Below are 21,357 nucleotides of genomic sequence, written 5' to 3'. Positions count from 1 at the left end.
TGCAAGTGCCATGTCCAAGGGCATAAACAGAGTTTGGAGCAATTCTAGGGAAGCCCCCCTGTGAAACTTCTCTTTCTCAAGGGCCTTTGGCTACTGGTGTTCTGCAGCAGCACACCAGCTGTAAGGGGAGTACCTTTGACCACAAAAGATCCTAAATCACAAAGGGAATGAATGGATCTTAATTTTTACTAATTATAAAGAAGACAAAAAGTCCCAAGGCAAAATGCCTTTAGATCTTTAAGCTGGGATGTTGCACTCTTCTATCCACATAAAGGTTTTATTTTTTTTTAAGATTGTATTTATTTATTCATGAAAGACAGAGAGAGAGAGACAGAGACACAGGCAGTGGGCGAAGCAGGCTCCCCCCAGGGAGCCTAATGTGGGACTCCATCCCAGGATCCCAGGATCATGATCTGAGCCAAAGGCACACGCTCAACCAATGAGCCACTCAGGTGCCCCCATATAAAGATTTCTAACTCAAAGAAAAGTGGGAGCAGGAGGAGGCAAGATAAAATAGCTTTAAAATCCTTTGATCCTTAGAGATGAATATAGAAGGAGTAGCTTAGGAACACCTAGACACCTTGAATAAGCAAAAATGCTAAGTAAAAGTAGCATTCTCGAGATCGCTATGGAATTATACTATCGAGACCAGTCTCGGGTCCCCTTTTCAATAAGTCTCTTTTATTAAAACTGTTCAATATGGGCATTTTTGAATCCTTATTGTCCTAATACTCTTTTTGAAGTCTTCTACCACTAGTAAAATTATCAGTCTTTAATACAGATTTTAAATTTTGACAATGCCAAAAGAAGTAATAATCTTGAAAAAGCACTGGTGTGACTCATTTTCTTTTTGACAAGGAATAAAACTATAAAGTATTGGAGGGGCATGTTTTATTTTTGCATGCAGATGCCTATAGATTTTGGTTGCTAGATATACTGATTGAGTAGCAATCTTTTTTGATTATATGATGTTGGCAGAGCAACAGAAAAGCCTTCTTTTGGATTCAAAATGCTAGAAAGAGTTTCTTCATAGTCTGACTTGCTTATCTACATAATGGATTTTTAATGTCTCAAGACACTTCCAGACAGCACGACTACCTAGTGGCACTAAGTAGACTCCCAAATGCACTCAGAGAAGCTTATTTATTTGGGGAAAACTTACATAACTGTTGGTGTCGTCATTTTAAGGAAGGGACCAAGAAGGAAAATGAATTTTAGTGCCTAATTTACACAAACATCATACTGGAATCCATTCAGATTTGATGAACAAATTACTTTTTCCTCTGTCAGGTTGTTCACATGACCTATCACAAAAACAGCAGATCAATATAAATTACACTGATTGCATGGAGAATACAGATAAATAGAGTTTGAGATTGTACACAGATTTATAGTCATAATCATTCAAAAAGAAGCAGGTATTCAGCATTCTGAGTTCCTAAGGGCCTAATAAACTGTCTGAACTCAGCTTCTTTACAAATTCAAATACCACCCTTATTCTTTTTCTGTTCGGCATGAAGTCTCCTTAGCCAGTACCCCAATATGAAATTTATTTCAAGTATCTATGGCGATTAATGTCCTAATCCTTTAGGGACAGAGAATATACATTGGAAACATATTTCCCTCAGAATTCACCAAAGTAAAGCTTTCAGAAAAAAAAAATCACAGTTTAATTTTGTAATTATAATAGCTAAATGTGCTCATCTCTATATACAAATAATTTAGGGATAAACTTTTGACCAGTAGTTCAAAATTAGGAACATGGTTTCATGAGTGTCATTTGTAGAGCCCTGCAGATGCCTAAGCACTGATGCTTCATGTTTTAGGATGTGACCTGAAATGGAAAAACTTAGACCACAAAACACCCAGGACTGTGGCCAGGGAAGGTGGCTTCAAAGCAGCAAGCAAAGAAATCTGGCGGGCAGAGCGAACTGCTGCTAAGCTGGCATGGCCAGGAGCCAAAAATCCAAATCCACTCTGGGCCCTTAGACTTCATGACTGGTCGCTAGAACATGAGACTTTCCTTCGGGAAGCCTTTTCGTTTGTGGACAGAGGCGATGGGACAGTCAGCAAGGAGGATTTCGTGTTGACACTAGAGGAGAGGCAAGAATTTGTGACCTCCGAACAGCTGGCTACAATAGCTCAATTTCATGAAAAAGTGCGGGGAGGTGGGGTCAACATTAATGATTTCTTTAAAGGAACCAGGTACTTAAGTAAGTCTTATGTCTTGGGATCCTATGGGCCTAAGAAGAAAAAAAAAGGAATGTCTAAAAAGGTAAGAAAAGGCAAGTTTGTTTTACCCCTCCCCATCTGCATCATCCCCGACCACGTATTTCCCCACCGGAGTGACGGCGGGCCGCCCTATTACATGATTGAAACCTACAAGAATGTAACGGATTGCAATCGGTTTAACCGAGACCGGCCACCAGAACATCCCATTCAGGATGACTCCGCTTGGTACATTGATGACCCAGGGAAAGTATTTTCAAATATTAATTTCATCACCAAGGCGGGAGATCTGGCTTCTCTGAAAAAGGCGTTTGAATCAGGAATACCTGTGGATATGAAGGATAATTATTACAAAACACCACTGATGACTGCATGTGCTAGTGGAAACATAGACACGGTCAAGTTTCTTCTTGAAAAAGGGTATGTTTTCTTGGCTGAGTTCACATCCAACTCCAGAATTCTAGGACAAAGTGTTTCATTCCTGACATCTAGATTACGGAGAGATCTTGTATGGGAAGGTGGGGTAATGGAAACCTGGGAATGGGTGTACACATAGTTTGTCAATAACAACTATGCATGAAGTTGCTTTACCTAGAGATTTACCTATATGGTGTGGGGTTGCTTTTTATTTTAAATTACCAAAAGATTTTTTTTATGTGATAGTAACAGATAACATGATCTACCCTCTTAACAGATTATAAGTGTACAGTATTAATTATAGTCACAATATTGTATAGTAGATCTCTAGAACTTATTCATTTTATGTGTTGCTTTTTAATCTGTCTCCTGTGTTGTGGGGGGGAGGGATCCTAACAAATTCAAACAAGAGGTGTAGTGGCCACGATGACTAAGGACAGGTCTCATTCCCTCCTCCAAAAGGAGCAGTCTTTTCCTTCAAAATATCAAAGCATGACATTTTTATTTAACTTTATAATCTAAAGTAAATACTCAGGTTTAATTCTTCTACCATAACTGAATAACCTGGGATAAGTTTCTTTTTTGTGTCTCACCTTTCTCATTTTTATAGTGGGGGCTCTAATAGGATTCAGCTTGCAGATTTTTTTAAGATTAAATGAGCAATTGCATATTTGATAAAAGATATTATTGTTATTACTATATTGGTCAGGGTCAAAGAAACATTCAGATTTGTATATTATCAAGAGGGAGTATAAAGCAATTAATGAGACTTTTGGATGGTGAATTTTTAAAAAGGACTAATATTTACTCAGAGCTTCCCTGTTTAAAGTTGAACAACTAATATGAAATTTTTCTTTGCATTTTCAGCCTCTGGTGCTTAGAATAACCCCTATTTTTAGCTTGTGCATCTATTTTGTTTTATAGGGCTAATGTTAATGCAACAGATAATTTCCTGTGGACTCCACTTCATTTTGCATGCCATGCAGGCCAACAAGACATCGTTGAGCTTCTTGTTAAATCCGGAGCGGTGATAGATGCTCTCTCAATCAACAATTCCACTCCTTTAACTAGAGCCATCGAGAGCTGTAGACTGGATACTGTAAAATACCTCCTTGATATTGGGGCTAACTTCCAGCTGGAAAATAGAAAGGGTGAGTGTTTGCATTATCAATGGCTAGAGTCAGAAGGGGATAATTTATGTTAGATTCCAAAACTCTTCTGATTCTATTCTTGTAAGGCTGCATTTCCCCCACAAGTCACTACTGCAAATACAAGCCTAAGTTGATGGTTGTAAAAGTTGGTTTTATACACAGAGCCTCACAAATCACTGGTGTGAAAGCACCAGTCCTTTATGTTTGCAATCTGTCATGGATGGAGACTTTTGTAAAGCTCAATAAAAAGTGATTTACTAGAAAATACGGGGGGAGGGGGGGGGGAAGAAATACAAGGTTTTTTTTTAAACCACTAGATTAAAGTGACAGAAGATTCTTCTATCAAATCCATCTAAAAATTTCTAAATGCCCAGTCTTAATTTCTGTAGTTATTTCACTGTGGCTCAGGAAGCATTAGTTTGTGAGCTTGCACCAGTTTCCAGACTATAGCTTGAGTTATCACTGTCATAACTGGAAGTTTGAAGGAGGTAGCAGAGTTTAAAGGCTGTAGAATTTGGATTTTCTCTAAAGCTAAACAAAGTAATTCCTAGGAGTTTGAGGCTCTCTCTAGGAAGTAGATGGGAAGCCTTTCTTAAGTCATATTTATCACGAACTGAAAAATAAATAACATTTGAATAAATATTTGACCTCATTTCTTGGAGGTATCATTTTCTTATAGTGGAAGCCATTGCTTCCTTTTGATGAGAAGAGAGCATTAATATTTCTGGCTGCTTCAGGATTCCCCTGAGTCACTGGTAGTATTGTTTCAGGCCTGCCTGAGGATATTACAGGTGTCATAATACCTAGCCATCTGCTTCCCCAGGCTTTTTTGGATATACCTCCTCATATCAGGGAAAGGGGAGGATAATTGTCACACAAAAGGAAATGTGTGCAAGACGGGAAGAGAACCATCAGTCAAATATTCAAATGTAAAGATTCTACCAATATTTCCTACCCACTTTTCAAGAAACATGCTCAAAAAATTAACAAGAAAAAGTTGTATTGCCAGTAAATGGTACTTTAAATTATGAGATTTCAGAGCTCGGTCCACCTTAGAGGGTATCTGAACATAACTATTGGCTGTAGTAATCACCCTTGCTACCTCATGCTGAGGGCTGATATGCTGAGGTTTTTCTGCATTCTTTATTATCAGTCTGTGTATTGCAACTCTGAACTTATGTCTTCAACAGGACATACCGCCATGGATATTGCAAAGGCGTACGCTGACTATAGAATAATTAGTTTGATTCAAGAAAAGTTGGATAACTTGCCAAAACCAGCAGAAAATCAAAAACTGAAAGGCAAGCCACCTCCTAAAGTGAAGAGCGAAGGCCTTGAAATTAAGAAAGAAGAGGTAAGAAAAGTGATCAACTACCCATTAGTAACTGGAACTCCTTAAAAACTTGTTGGGAGTAGTGCAGCATCACTATGCTACACAACATGGGCAAAATAATATGCAATCCATATATTCAGCACTATTATGTAGTACTTTGAAAAAAAAGTTCTGCAAAGAAATTCCTGCTACTGAAAAGTCTAAAAAATGCTCATTGCAAATAGAATCCATATAAAAGCCAATTTAGTTCAGCTGAATACAATTAGAACATTGAAAAAGGAATTGGTATTGGATATGTATATATTTGATTCTGAGTCATACAGATTTTGTGAGGTGGCCCAGACAGGGAAGGAGGGTAAGAGGAATGAAGCAAAGCACCATTTTCCTTAATTTTGGTCTCAATATTTCATGACCCACCTTAACCCCCTTCTAAGGAATTTTAATAACTACCACTGAACCCTGGGGATATCGGGCCAGTTATGACTTAGATATCCTGCAGAATGACTCTAGGAAGTTTTAAAGGTGCCAAAGTGACTGTTCCTGGTAATCTGGAGTGATGTGGTACTTCTAAACTACCAGCAGAAGGTTGAGGTTTTTCCCAGGGAATTTACTGAGAGACCAAGACATTGTCATTAGCAAGGACACCTGAGTGCATTTTTAGGCTAGAAGCTTCTTTTAGGGAAACAGAGGATCCCTGGAGATTCTTGGCAGAGAGAGGACAGGTATGAAATTCAAAAAGGAAAAGCCCTAACGTTATCAAGTTGGAAAGGGTTGGAGAAATGTAGGTGGTAGGAAGTGGAGAGGGTGAAGGGATTGTAACAAACATAGAGGACAAAAAACAGTAGAGAGTAATAAACATGGAAGACAGGAATAAGGATGGCCAGAGGTAAAGGAAGATCAGTTGGCTAAGCTTCTACTACATATGTCATTATCTTTTTAGTAGAATAATTTAATTCTTCTAATTAGTCAAATGGCCATACGTCAAGGATGGACATCTTGAAGACTTACATGATCTGTCACTGATACTACTAATTACATAAGAGTTAAACAAAGCAAACTAGTTATCTTTCCCTGTCCAAAGTTAAAATAATATTCTATTTCATTTCAAATGTTAATTTATATGGTAACATTTTTAAAAGAGATTTTATTTATTTATTTGAGAGTGTGAGCAAGAGAGAGAGAGCATAGGCAGGGGGAGGAGCAGAGGGAGAAGCAGACTCTCCCTGCATAGGGAGCCCCATGTGGGGCTCAGTCCTGAGACTCTGGGAACATGAATTGAGCCAAAGGCAGACGCTTAGGCAACTGAGCCACCCAGGTGTCCCTGTTTGGTAACATTTTTATTCTTATCTTTATAGAACAAAAAATAATATTAGAAAGTATATATAGGTTTTTACAATTGATAGAGTTGTTTTTTTCTTTTGTCTCACTTCCAGGAACCACTTGTATCAGTTTATTCTGTGCCAACTGTATCAGAAGAAAAGAAAAAACGTAAAGACAATGTGGTTTATCTCAATTCATTGATTACCAGTGGTCATACCAAGAAAGTGGATATCACATTTATTCCACGGAGGGTAAGTACTTTGGAAAGATCTTTATAACATGGTATAAACTCATATCATTTTCCAAATACTCTTATGCAGAGCACCCAAACAAATGTCCAAAGATAATTTAAAGGTATCCTTTTGCCAGCTCCTGCTACCTTGACTCAAGTAATCCAACTTGTTTAGCTTCTAATATCTACTTTCCTTGTCACCATTTCTATAGTGACATTTTAATTGTCCTTGAAAAACTAAATTATTTTTTGATCAATGCCATTCCCTATAGCCATTTGGTCACCGAGGTCTATAGATATATTTTCTTGGTACTTCTCAGACCTTAACCTTCCTCTTTGTACCCTTATTGCCATCTCACTTGGAAGTTTCATACTAAGCAACACTGGATTAATTCAGTAGCTTCCTAAAATATCCACAATTAAGGAGTTGGAGACATCTTTGGAGAACAAGTGTGGCCTTACCAATGCCCATCAAACCATGCTGAATAAGAGACCACCAGTCCCCTCTACCTTCTACTATGAGAATAATTTTCTTAGGACTTCCCCATAAGACATAAAGGTGGCACACCTAAATGATCTTCTAACTCCATTGCTTCCTTGTTTTGACATTCTAAAAATGAATAGCAGAGGATCATCAGAGGTAATTGAAAAGCATTTTAGTCATCCAACTAGTCACCATCAGAAATAGTGATGCCCATATAACCACTTGATGTCACATAAGAGGAAAACATAAGTTATATTGTTTTAGAAGTAAATTTGACAGTTTTAAATTAACCATACTGGACATTGTCTGGATACTGGCATGTTTGCTGGCTCTCCTACTCACGTCTGCTCTGAATATGGTGGTTTATTTAAGACCTGGAGTCCTGAAGCCACAACAGCAGAGCTGATCAGGAAAAGGGAGTTGCGGCGAGAGAGGTTCAGTTATGAGGTGGACTTTGAAGACTTCATGATGCCCTTTCAGAAGAACATCACAGAAAAAGCTAAAGCCTTAGAAGCCACCTTCAAGACCTAAATCACAGCAGTTGCTTCTTGGGATCAACATTTCGAGGCCCGGGGACCAGACTTGAGAGAAAGTCAGTATTTCCATCAAAGCCAAAGCAATCGGCAAATTAAGAATTTGTAACCAAATTTTTGTTTTTGCTCTAACAACTATAAATATTCTGAGCTGTCTAGAGAATGTGTATTCTATTTTGCAATGAATTACATATAATTCTGGACAAACCCACTCATCTTCTTTAAGGATGTCATGGAATAAATGGCATTTTGTTCATAAACATAGCATTATTGTCAAAAAATTTACAGGATGTACATCATTATGTTTGATAAAGATATAATTCTAGTGGAAATTGATGAAAAAAATTTAATAGTAGAGAAGAGAAGTAGTTGTAATACATTAGGGAAGGAGTTTGTTTTTTACACAACAACACATGTACTAGATACTGGGATGTACTAGACACCTGGAGTCAAAGAAACTTTAGCACCTCTGGTAGATGCTGTCAGCATTCTCCCCCTTTCTCCTCAGCTTTGGGTTTGAAGCAGGCCTGACTTCCAAATGCTGGAAGGCTGCCTCTGACACTTAAACTTTGTACAGTAGGACCCAACTTCCTGAGAATAGGAGCCTCCTGGAGGAAGCAGCTCTCAACCAGTGAGTGAACAGATGCTGTGTATTAACTCCCCAGCAACCTACTGCTCTGGTTGGATTGTTTGGAAGTGCTTGTTCCTAGAGGTTCCCCTGAGAGGTTAAGATCACATTGTCCACAGTGGTAGTTTGATAATATTCCCTTCCCATCGGCTGCCTTCCCTCCCCCATCCTCCTACATTTCTCATACCTTCGGGTCTTTATCTGAAGATCACCTCTGAAATACATATACCTAAACCCTTGTATCAAGGTTCCTTCTGGAAGGACCCAAACTAAGATAACAGCTACAGTACTAGTTATAATTCTGAGTCCCCCTAGCAAATATTGCAAAAGTGCATCCCTTATCTTCTGTTTACTATAAAATAAGCATTTCCCCAGAAAGAAGGGATGTGCCCCTAGGGTCTCGTGCAATTGAGAAACAGTTTTAAATGGTATTCATACACTAGCTGAAACTTCGAGCAAAATCTCCAGATGCCAAAGAATGTATATATGATAAAGAATGACCAGACACCATATGTGGCTTTTTCTCAAGGCAAGGGCCTGGGGTGGGGGGAGGGGCAGGATTTAAAAGACTCACCATGAAACTTTACAGTTATCCATTGGGACCTGGACCAGGGGCCTTATACCTGGAAAAGAGATATGTCAGGATTCTACAAGAGAAATAGAACCAGTAGTGTAGATAGATAGGTAATAGATGATAGATAGATAGATAGATAGATAGATAGATAGATAGATAGATGATAGATAGGATTTATTGCAAGGAGCTGACTTACATGATTGTGGGGACTAGTAGAGCAGGCCATCAGGAAGTCCAGGCTGGAAACTCTTAGTTGAAAGCTGTCCCTGCAGTTCATAAGTGAAATCTCTTCTTCTTCAGGGAAACCTCAGTTGGGCTCTTAAAGCCTTTCAACTGAGAGGATCAGTCTCACCCAGATTATGGAGGATAATATCCTTTAGTTAAGTCCACTAATTGTAGATGTTAATTGCATCTGCACAGCTCCTTCATAGCAATACCTACAATTAGTGTTTGGCTAAGTAACTGAGAACTATAATGTAGCCAAATTGAGACATAAAACTAACCATCCCTGGAGGTGGACTACTGAGTAAAAAGCTAGGTGAGGCATAACCCACGGTAGGAAATGCAGTAAGTGCTGGGCAAGAGCTTCAAAAATACCCGCAAAAGCCCCATTGACAGCAATAGTTCACTTTAGTACATTGCCTTCCCAGAGAGCATCAACTCTAGGTTACAACCCTGTCAGCCATATATGACAAAAGCCCTTTACTTTATCCCCTCCGTCACTTTCCACCTGTGGAAGAACCTTTAACGGAGCTAGTGAGTAGGGGGTGGGGTGGGAGGCTGGATGAGTGAGAGAGAAGCTAACCAGGTCACTTTCCCTTGAGGCAGGCTGAAGTTGGAGTTCCTTACAAGTTTTGTAGTATGGAGCCTGGAGGTTCGCTATTAAACAGAACTAAACTTTGTTTGTTTTATGAGTTTTGTATGTAGATGCTTATTCTTAATCATCTTAAAGTTTTGAGTTAACATCAAATGTACAGAAAAGATGCAAGAATTTTACAAAGAATTCCTCTATATTCTTCGCCCAGATTACCTACATGTTAATCTCATGGCTTACCTCTTTGTTTCTCTCCATATATGTGTGTGTGTGATTTTTTTCTGAACTACTTGAGTGTCAGTTAAAGATAAGTTGTCCCTTACCTTAAAGACATCAGTACATATCTCCAAAAAACAAAGATTCTTTTACAAAGCCATATTATACCTGTCAAAATTAGGAAATTAATATTTGAATTAACTAGTATACAGACCTTGTTCATATTTTGCTATTTGTCCCAAAAATATCCTTTATAGCAAAAGAAAATCCCAGATTGTGGGCTACATTTAGTTGTCCCATCTATCTTTTTAACTTGAAACAGTTCCTCAATCTTTTTTTTTTTTTTATGACATTGATACATTAGAAGAATATATGTCAGTTATTTTGTAAAATGTCCTTCAATTTTGATGTCTTATATTTCCTCAAGATAGTTTCAAGTGATACATTTTAGGCAGGAATACCACAGATGTGAGATTATGCCCTTCTCAGTACATTGTATCAGGAGGCATGCGATGTTGATATCTGATGTGAAGTTTGTGAACTTTAATCTCTTGGTCAAAGTGGTATCCATCTGGTAAAGTGGTATTTCTTTATTGTAAAGTTATTTTTTCCTTTGCACTTAGTATCTTATGAATAGAACCTATAAAACTATACAGATATTCTGTTACCCCCATAATTTTCACCTAGTTTTAACATTCATGATTTTTGCCTAAAATAGTTATTATGGTGATAGCTGTCATGATTTTCTAATTTCATCATTCGTTCTACATTTCTTAGTTGGCTCTCTACTTTGGGACAGAGCTATTTCTTCTTCCCCATTAACTCATATATTTAAAACAGTATGGACCCATGTATTCCTTTTTTTAGAATAAATGAGTTATCAGCCTTTATTAACATTATTTTGATGCTCAAATTTTCCCTGATTTGGCTAGTGGAAGCCCCTTCAAGGCGGCTCCTGAGAACAACACATATTGTTTCCACAAATAATTAGGGGACATTTTATTTCTTAAATATGGTGAGAAATGCCTTACCCATGGTTTTATTCAGGAACAAGTTGGTATTGCAAACTTTCAAAGGGTCTAACTTTCTGCTGTAACTCTAGTGAATACAACACTTCCTCAGTGCTAGTTGCATATAGTGGTCTTCTGTGATCACCTTCAGCCCTTTACAAATGTACACCGAGAGGAAGTATTAATGTCAAGTTCTTTAATTCTCTTTCCCAAATATGTTTATATTCATTTAAATGGCTCAACAACATGTCTGAATGGAAATTGTTTGAGAGAACATTCAAGTGCCCCAGTTTATTTCACGTTTAACACTAAACCCAAACAGATCAAAGCCAGAGTTCTTTGATGGCCCTATAAGGCCATCAGTACTAATCAAAGAGTGGTCCATGGACCAGCAACATCACCTGAGGGCTTGGTCCCACCCCCAAAAATTATAGTACAGAACACTATATAAGCTTAAAAAATATTTTGTAAAGGAAATTTTATTGGCATAAAAACAGCATGTCAAAGAAATTTTAAAAAACAGTATAGGGACACTGGGGGTGGCTCAGTCAGTTAGGCATCTGGGTTCGGTTCAGGTCGTGATCCCAGGGTCCTGGCATTGAGCCCCAAGTCAGGCTCTGTGCTCAGTGGGAAGTCTGCTTCTCTCTCTCTTTCCCCCTTAACCCCTCTCCCCATTTGTGCACTCACATGCTCCAATAAATAAAATCTTTTAAAAAACAGTATAAATGGTATGTATAGTAATCTCAGATGTGTAAATATGCAACACTCAAATAGTAGTTTTTCTGGGCTTTAGAATTCTGAATGGACTTTTACTGTCTTAATTTATATTTTTATCCTTTTTAACAATGAGTATGTATTACTTTTCAATTAACAACAAAATTATTTCTTGGGAAAACAAAACAAGTTCCTCCAGAAGTCCAGAATGCCAAGGTAATTTTATTAGTATTTGCCCGTTTTATTCCTTTATGTATATTGACTTAGTTATGATTCACTCAGAAGGAGACACTGAGCCAGGAATTCGGGAGCAGGTGATTTGTTGAGAAAATGCAACTGAGGAAACCAGTTGGGGTGCAAGGGTAAGCAAAACAGAGAAGTTAAAGAAGCCAGATAAGGATGAGTTTACTGGTGAAGCCCCCGCTTCATTTTAACCCATGGGGAACTATAGAGAACAGGCAAAAAGGATTGAGCTTTTAGATTCCTACATCTGTTAATAACTAGCCTTGGGGGTACTGATAAGGCTATTCCAGTGCTCAACAGCAATTCAATGAGTTGAATTGTGGGTCCTGTGGGAACTGCTGGTTAGGAAGCATGCAGAAGCTGAGGGTGGGTGCAGTATGGGAAAAGAGACACCAACAGTGATGCAGAAATGTAGATGTAGATGCTTAAGTTTAGAAGGAAATACTCTCTTCTATGCTTGTTCTTATCTTTAAATTGACACTGTGTAAATTGGTTAGGAATGTGGCTTTTGTAGTCAGCAGACTTGGATTTGAATCCTCACTCTACCATTTACTAGCTGCATATACATGGATCAAGTTACAAATGGTCTTTGAATCCCAAGGTCATCCTCTATGAAGTAGGGATAATAATCTGCCCCTCAACAAACCGCCATGAGACTCAAATGAAGTTACACGTGTAAGGTTTCTACTTTTGTGTCTACACAGTCAGTGCTCAATAAATGTCTTGTTTTTTACCTTCTTCCAGTCCCTAGGGGCAAGGTAAACCAAAAGAAGTCACAGGGATGAAGATCCAGACCTAGACAATCAGAAGAGTAAAGGTTTGTTGAAGCAGAATAAACTTCAGACTGTCAGTTGAAATGATTTAAACACATAGACATTTTCTTCATCTAGTTTCTAATAGAGAAAGATGAACATTGTCCATTTGCTATGAAAATAGTTACTAATTCCAGCCATACTAATTCTAGTGGCCCAAACATTGACTTTTTTTTGTTTCTAGAGCCAAACCAACTTCTTCTAGAATCAAAATAGTTAGGTTATTAAAATGGAGTTTTAGTTTGAGCTCCGTAGAAATAGAGCTTGAGATAGAAACTCTTGTGTAAATGCTTTATTGCAGGAGTGCTCCTAGCGGGGACTGGGCCTGAGAGATGCCAGGATAAAGAGGGAGAGGACATAAGGAAAAGAAAGTCAGAGTCTGTCTGACTCCACAGGGAGCCATGGAGGATGAATTGTACCACGGGGGTTGCCCTGCCCAAGGGAAGGAGGCTGGCTGTTGTGTCTACCCTGCATCAGTCATTGGCCGGCCTCCTGGAGGGCAGAAACCTCACAGAGACAAGCTGGCTCCAGTCAGCCAAAGGCAGTCCTTTAGAGGAGGTAGCTCTGAGCTGCCAGCCACAGCCATAGAGCAATGGGTGTGCCAGCTGATAAGGGCAATCTGGTAGCATCTGTTACAAGGGACACATTTATGGGTGCAAAGTTGGGGTGTAAAGTTTTCGATGGTGACTTCTTGGGGTTCATTTTGTATGACAAGCTCTTTTTTTTTTTAAAGTAACTTTTACAAACTTTCCAACTTGTTGAAATCATTCCATAGGATAAAAAATGAGTAAGTACAGCAACGAGAACCAGTTCAGCGGCTATGTAAAAGGAGAAAATAATTTGTTTCTTCAAGCTTGAGTTGAGCATTATCAATCATTGAAAATTATAACCATAAGAGACAGAGGAATTCAAACCCCATGCTCAGAATAAGGTCATGTCTAATTGGTACAAGTGAATCACTCCTAGTGCAGTTAATTTAGCAATTTTTATTGAATTCACAGTTTAGCATATTCCTTATGTAGCCATGAAAGTGCCCAAGAGAACCACTCAGGCTGTAGTTTGTTTTTGAGGAAGGTGGTATAACAAGAAAGAAAGTGAAGAATTTAGATGCTTTCTACATGCAGTTATAAGTTTGAAGTAAATAGTCATCTGAACTGTGTTATTATTTTCCAAATATTTGGATCCTGGGGGGAATTTATAAATGAAGGCAGATGAGGCATCTGTGCACATCAGATAAGCTCATGCTAACATTCTTAGATCTTTAGGTAATTGTTACTACATCATGAATTTTATCTGGGCAAAGAAGAACTGAATATTCTGTTAATGTTCTGGAACTCACTGGAGAATTTTTTTATACCGGATAAATAGTTGAGTATTATGTGATGCATATGTGTGTGTATGTATTCAGGATTAATAATGATGGCCTTTCCCTTTTATCTTCAATAATAAGACTTTGAAGAACTAATACATAAAAGATTATTTGATTTCCATAGGTTTAGTGACTTTTTTATAAGATGATTTGACATATCCATGTATGTCTTTAAACCTGGGAGATTATTATGTTCTTTGTTGTTGAGGCATGGAAGCTCCAACATGATGCTCCTCTCTTAAGGAAGTTGGAAATAAGAAAAATAAGAATTCCCTCACAAAAATTAAATAATGAAATTAAGACAGAAAGAATGTAATGAGCAATAGAAAAAGTATTCCTGACAAGTTTAAATGGATCCCAAGCTAAAGCAACATATTGCACAACTAAAGAAAGAAGAGTGTCAGCCAGAAGGAGGATTGGTCAGAATAGAATTATCATGACATGACCACAGCCAGGCAGACTATGTGTCTCCAGATTCTGCCCTCCATGGGATAGCTCTGTTCTCTGTAAAATGTGCATTTTTGTTGTAGATCTCGACTTTTCAAGACTGCACCACTAGAATTTTGAATCAACCAGCAACACTTTCTCTGCACACAATTTGGTCATATTCATTCAGCATATATTTATTGAGCACTGATATTGACAATCCTGGAGCTGTTCTTGCTTTCCCCACGTGGTCTATCAGGGAGAGATACCCAGGTTTCTGCATCACCTGGCTTCCAGCTGGATTTTGGCAAAGGCAGACACTCATAAAAGATTGGAAAAGAAAGGAATAAGAGAAATTTCTCTGTTTGCCTTGGGCAGCTCCCATGCAATAGATGTATCTGTCTCCCTGTGGCACTAGCTCCCCCCGGACCACCCCACCATGGTTCCAGGTCCCACCAGGTGAAACTGGTTCCTGGGTTCTGGTGGTATCACCACCTCCTCCTGTCCCTCCAGCTTGGGGATGCCAGCTTGTTAATATCTGGACTGCCTTCTTGTGCCCTAGTAGCTACCCAACTTCTATCAACTGCACCACCAAATCCTTACATTAACTTCCCCTCCGATAGTACTCAAAGTGGTTTTCTGTTTCCCTGGTTGAATCCTGACTCGCCACGTATCAAGCATGTGAGGAGAAAATAAAATGCAAAATCAGGCATAGCTCCTGCCTTGTAGAGCTTACAGTTTGGTAGCAGAGACATGTTTTAATAGAATAACCACAAAATACATATTTGATAATCACACAAGTTTGGATAATTATCATAAGACAAGATTCCACAGCATATACTCATGTAAGGTTTTCTTTTTTCATTTAAATTCCAGTTAGTTAACATACAGTGTAATATTAGTTTCGGGTATACAATATAGTGATTCAACAATTCTCTACATTACTCAGTGTTCATCACTATAAGTGTACTCTTAATGCCAGTCACCTATTTCACCCATCCACCCATCCCTCTCCTTTGATAACCATCAGTTTGTTCTCTATAATTGAGTCTGTTTCTTGGTTTGATTTTCTTTTTTCCCCCCTTTGCTCATTTGTTTTGTTTCTTAAATTCCACATGAGTGAAATCATATGGTATTTGTCATTCTCTGGCTATCTTATTTTGCTTAGCATAATACTCTCTAGATCTACCCATGTCATTGCAAGTGGCAAGATTTCATTTTTTAATGGCTAATATCCCATTGTTGATATACATCACAACTTTTTCTATTCATTAATCTATGGATACTTGGGCTATTTCCATATTTGGCTATTGTAGATAATGCTGCTATAAACTTTGAGATACAGGTATCCCTTTGAATTAGTATTTTTTTATTCTTTTTTTTTTGTATTTTTTTATTCTTTGAGGGAATATCTGGTAGTGTGACAGCTGGATCATAGGGTAGTTCTGTTTTTAACTTTTTGAGGATCTTCCATATAGTTTCCCAGAGTGGCTGCACCAGTTTGCATTCCCATCAACAGTTCAAGAGGGTTCCCCTTTCTCTACATCCTCACCAATGCTGATGATAGGTTTTAATACAGGTAAAGGGTATGATAATAGCAAGACAGAGCATAGGCAATAATATATGGCTTTAAGATTCCAGGCATACCACCCCTCCACCCCCAGGGCCTTTCTTAGTTACTTAGGATAGGATACACTTCATCTTCAGATTATATACTATCAATATAACTGGGCCCAGGGGCACCTGGGAGGCTCAATCGGTTAAAGCATCTGTCTTCAGCTCAGGTTATGATCTTGGGATCCTGCATTGGGATCCCTGCTCAACAGGAAGTCTGCTCCCTCTGCTTCTGCCCCTCACTCCCACTTGTACTCTTTCTCTCTCTCTCTCAAATACATAAAATCTTAAAAAAAAAAAAAAAAAGAACCATGGGCCCAGATACATGTTTGTTGAAGGGTCTTTTGTATCACTAGCCATATTAAAAATCAGGAAGACTGTATGACCTGTTAAAACAGATGCAAACTATCAATCTATACATCCTAGAAAGTCTAGTTAAGTTAATACAGGTTGCTTCCAGAGGAATTTTGAATTTTAAACCACACATTATAAAGTCCTAGATGCCATGTTTTCTCATTATCCGGAGGCATCCCAGGAGATCAGCATAGTGCTAGCCTTGTATAGCTGCAAGGTACCCTATCCTGAGACAATGTAGAAATTCACAGAGTCACTACAACATCAGATGACTTCACACCAATGAAATGGCATTTTAGCTGAGATCTGAAGGATGGGGAATTAAGTTGACCCTGATGGAAGAGAAGAGTCTGATGGAACGAATAGCATTTTGCAGGGCAGACTTGTTCCAAGAGATGAAAGGAAGGCAGTCTAATGAGAACAGAAAGAGAAACTGGGTGGAGAAAGAGGCCCAAACTAGATCCATCGAAAACCCAGCCAGGGTTTTTACTGACCTGATTGGGAAAGACTACCTCTTCACTTGAGATTCTGACAGGTTGTGAGCCTAGAGCCGTGGGTGGACCTCTGTGCCGTGGTACAGGCACATTCTGTCTGAGATTGGAGCTCATGTAAATTTAAGTAGAGCTGAAGGAGCAGGGGAACTGGAGAATGATTGCCCCCAAGCCCAGGAAGGAGACACACTTCAAGTGTTATGTGCAGTCTCTCTGGGTCTACCCCTGGAGGTCCTAAGCTTCATGGGCCATCACGTTCTCTTTTGATTAAGTTGGTTTGTGTTATGGGCCCTAGTACAAAAGGGCTGCCCTTCAAGCATTTTGAAAAGTGCCAGCGACTGTGGTGTTACTAAAATCAAGGAAATTCCTAGGGTAAGGGGAGAATCAGCAGAATTAAATAGGAATCAAATACTTACCCAAATCCATATGGTTACTTTATAAATCCCTGAAGGGATTTTCCTGCCACATCAAAGATGTAAGGTAATATACACTTAAATTATTTTAAAATTAGTCTTGGTAAGCAACTGAAAATCATGCATGTACTACTTCCTTAGTGCCTGGTCCCCTGTAGAGAGGTTTATTCTTATGCTAATCCATCCCTGTTACACTCCTGAGTTCCTGCATCTGTTTCTTGGTGTTTCCCTGTTTCTTTCTACTGGACTATATTAACCCTCCCCTCTGCCACTCCTAACACAGCTATGTATGTGTCTGAAACAAGTCTTCTAAATCAGTGCCCTCTGGTCAAGGGCTCCCCTTACTCCACCATGCTTCTATTTGAGTCTCAACTCTACCCCAGGCTCCAATATGCATAGAAATTGTCAATCATTCTGAAAAATGAAGGAATTGCACATTAGCAGTGAGCAAAGGGTTTCAAAACCCCTTTACAAATGACTTTGCAAGAGTGTTTCCTTTTTGGGAATGCCTAGGTGGCTCAGTGGTTGAGAGGTTGCCATTTGCCCAGGGTGTAACCCCGGGGTCCTGGAATCAAATCCCACAATGAACTCCCTGCATGGAGCCTGCTTCTCCCTCCGCCTATGTCTCTGCCTCTCTCTGTGTGTCTCTTATGAATAAATAAATAAAATCTTTATATATTAAAAAAAGAGTGTTTCTTTTTTGGAGGGTAGGGTGGGAGGCAGAACTGGTAGGATAAAAACACTTCCTAGACCACACATCAGCAGATAAATGTGTTCTGCAGCATGAAAGCTACTCTTATAGTGCCAATTTCTAAATGTGCCACGTGTTTTATGATGCAAATGTGAGCACCTCGCCTTGGGCTTTTCCTCATTTGATATGTGTGAGTAGGAATGCACAAAAAAACAAGAACAGATGATATTCTCTAAGCCATTTGGTGAGAAGTGTCTGACAAAAAAAAATATAAAATGTACTTATCGATTCAAATGCGGTAATTGGTTTGGGGCTTTTCTAGATCACCTTTTCTACTTATAGAAATCATTTTGAATAGAGCAGAATGTTCTTAAATCTTTTCTGCACCATTTTTAAAAAATCAATAGTCCAAAAAGCTTAATCCTTTTCAGGTTTTAGAGGAAAATGTATTACCGGAATAAAGAGAGAATAGTTTTCATTTTTATCTAAACTTCTCTGTTTGTGTCTGGTTTTCCCAGCTCTATTTTCTCACCTCTAGCATTGAAATTGATGGCAAAGCTTAAGAGAAACACAAATTGAAACTGGGGGAGTTCAAGTGGAATCCTCACTTGAAGACTATAAGTCATTCGTTCATTCGTTGCTTGCAGTAAATATTAAGGATCTCCTAGTTACCTGTCAGCATTCTAGGCACCTGGTGTAGAATCTGAACAAAGCTCACTCACTGCTTCCTTGGCACCTGCTGCCATGATGGGTAAAGACAGTAAGTAAACACAAAGTATCATTATGAATTGTGATGAATGTAACTGGGTGAAGTTTTAGATTGGGAGGCAGGGAGGTCTTCTCTGAGAAAGTATCTAAGACCTAAAGAATGAGCGGCAGCTGCCAGATTGAGAGGAGAGCGAGGGAGGCAGTCTGTACACAAGAAATCACCTCAAAGTCTCTGAAGTGAAAGAGAGCCTGGCTTGGTAAGGAGTATGCACCAAGGAAGACCAGAATGGCCTTGAACAAAGACAGTGGTGGAGGGGAGAGAGTGGAGGATGAGGTTGAAAGAGAAGCTAGAATCAGATGTTGAGGACTTGCAGAGAAGAGTAAGGAGTGTGACTTTCTAAGTTCAATATAATGGCATTTAAAGGGTGCAAGCAGACAGATGACATGATCCAATTCTCTCTATTAAAAGGTCATTGTGGGGGAAAAAACATCATTATGGCTGCTTTATAGAAAACGCTGAAATGACAAAGTTAGAAGTGATCAGTCAGGGTATTTTAATATTATTAAAATATGTGGTTCCTTATGATTGTAGCACAGCTTAGAGTATTGGCAGTTGTGTTAGCCAGTCTCCAAATCAGTCCCCACGATCCACTTCCTCCCAGTTTTCACATGCTGGTGTGGTTCCTTAGAACATTAAACAGAGTTAATCTGGGTAACCAATAAGATCATACAAAAATGATGGTGTGTGACTACTAAAAATCAGCCAAAAGAAACACTGCAGGCTCCTGTTTGCTCTCTTATGGATTACTCACTTTGGAGGTATCTAACCTCTATGTCCTGAGAACACTCAAGCAGCCCTGTGGAGAGTTCCATGTGGGAAGGAACTGAAGCTTCCCACCACCTGCTAGCACAAACCCTCCAGCCATGTGAATGTGCCACATTGGAAGCCAATCTTCCAGTGCTAGTCAAGCTTTCAGAAGACTGCCGCCCTGGCCAATATCTCATGTTGGTCTCATGAGAGACCCCTAGCCAGAATCATCCAGGTAAGCCATTCCTTTATTCTTGACCAATAGAAGCTGGATGCAATATAAAACATTCATGGTTTTAAGGCACTAGGTTTTAGGGCAACAAGATGCGACAAGAAATGCCTAAAGCAGTTATGGAGGCATAGAGAAGAGGGTGGCTTTGAAGTGTGTTTGGAGGTAGACAAGATGGGATATGACTAAGGCCTGGATTTGTGGGTGAGGTCTGAGGAGTGACAGCACTGAAATCACCTCCCAGATTTCTGGCTTATACAACTGGAGATATTGCATTGCATAGGAGAGCAAAGAAGGCATCAAAAAGCACATATCTGAGATCAAGGGTCCTGTTTGGGAGGTGTTATGTTTAGTGACATCGTAAAATAGAGAAATTGGAAGAAAAGAAGAACACAGGAGAGTGTGGAGTCATGGAAGCCAAGGTAACTGGTTCCCATGAAGAAGGAAGAGCCAATTTTAAAAAGTTGCTATGAAGTTTAATACAATATTGACTAAAAGTAACTAGTAGTTCCTGACTTTGGCTGCATTTTGGAATCAGCGAGAGAACATTTAAAGACAAAACAAAAAACAAAACGAAACAAAACATACCTGTCCTCTACCCAGAAAGCCTCTGCTTTAATTGGGCTTGGGTAGGGACAGGGTGTCTGAATTTTAAAAGCTTTTCAGACCTGGAAGTGACATTTGCACATCAAGAGCAGGTTCAAGAAAAATAAATAAATAAATAAATAAATAAATAAATAAATAAATAAAAGCTTTCCACAACCACCATTAACTACAAAGTTGAGAACCAGTGATCTGGGGATCCCTGGGTGGCTCAGCAGTTTAGTGCCTGCCTTTGGCCCAGGGCGTGGTCCTGGAGTCCCGGGATTGGGTCCCACGTCGGGCTTCCTGTATGGAGCCTTCTTCTCCCTCTGCCTATGTCTCTGTCTCTGTCTCTGTCTCTCTCTCTCTCTATCACGAATAAATAAATAAAATCTTAAAAAAAAAAAAAAAGAGAGAACCAGTGATCTAACAGATTTGGCAATATGGCTGTACGAATGAGCTTCGACAAAATTGTGGGCCAGACACCAAATTGGTAGGTGCAGTAATCAAATCTATTACAGTTCATCTTTCTTCGTTGTTTTCACAGAGCACTGTTATAGTTCTCCAATGTACAGTCGTCTAGGAAGTTGAACTTCCTAGTAGTAACCCTGTCTCAGAATACTTTTTAACTATTTCTTAAGTCAGTGATTCTCAACAGAGGCTACTATTAAAGCCACCTGAGAAGCTTTGTAAACTATCCATGGCCCTATCCCAGGCCAATCAAATCAGATCCCAAGGGTGGGGAAAAGGGCAAGGGGATTTTCTGAAAACACCCGGGGTATTCTTGCGCAGCCTAGGTGGAGATCACTTCCTGGAGATTATGTAGAAGCAATGTGAATGTGTTGTTTGCTTGGTGCTGCACCATCTACAGCAGGTGCTTAAAGTCACAAGTTGTCAAATGCCAAAAGGGAAATGACAGAAAGAACTTTCATTGGCTAAGCCCTCCCTCAACAGGAAGGCAA

The 21,357-nt window shown here is 39.2% G+C and overlaps 1 protein-coding gene and 1 long non-coding RNA gene across 10 annotated transcripts in view; one reads left to right on the top strand and one right to left on the bottom strand.

Moving 5' to 3' along the window:
• Positions 1-18,784, top strand: part of ANKEF1 (ankyrin repeat and EF-hand domain containing 1) — a 34,594-nt gene extending 15,810 nt beyond the window's left edge. For 4 of the 9 annotated variants that reach the window (XM_038571617.1, XM_038571619.1, XM_038571618.1 and 1 more), the window contains exons 6-10: positions 1,827-2,649; positions 3,571-3,797; positions 4,988-5,151; positions 6,564-6,701; positions 7,539-7,697. In XM_038571617.1, the coding sequence (XP_038427545.1) occupies positions 1,827-2,649; positions 3,571-3,797; positions 4,988-5,151; positions 6,564-6,701; positions 7,539-7,697 (1,511 nt within the window). Of the gene's footprint in view, positions 1-1,826; positions 2,650-3,570; positions 3,798-4,987; positions 5,152-6,563; positions 6,702-7,538; positions 7,860-12,642; positions 12,716-18,586 lie in introns of those variants that run through there. The other 5 variants (XM_038571621.1, XM_038571616.1, XM_038571622.1 and 2 more) reach the window with 3 other exon arrangements.
• Positions 8,967-13,012, bottom strand: LOC111092234. Its single transcript, XR_005377601.1, has 3 exons — positions 12,633-13,012; positions 10,963-11,094; positions 8,967-10,099 (listed from the first exon to the last, which is right to left on the bottom strand). It is a non-coding gene; the product is annotated as an uncharacterized LOC111092234 (long non-coding RNA).
• Positions 18,785-21,357: the final 2,573 nt, after the last annotated feature.

This window comes from Canis lupus, chromosome 24 (genome assembly GCF_011100685.1).
Source record: "Canis lupus familiaris isolate Mischka breed German Shepherd chromosome 24, alternate assembly UU_Cfam_GSD_1.0, whole genome shotgun sequence".
Lineage (NCBI taxonomy): Eukaryota > Metazoa > Chordata > Mammalia > Carnivora > Canidae > Canis > Canis lupus.
The sequence above is the reverse complement of the archived record's forward strand: the minus strand, read 5'-3'. Positions and strand labels throughout refer to the sequence as shown.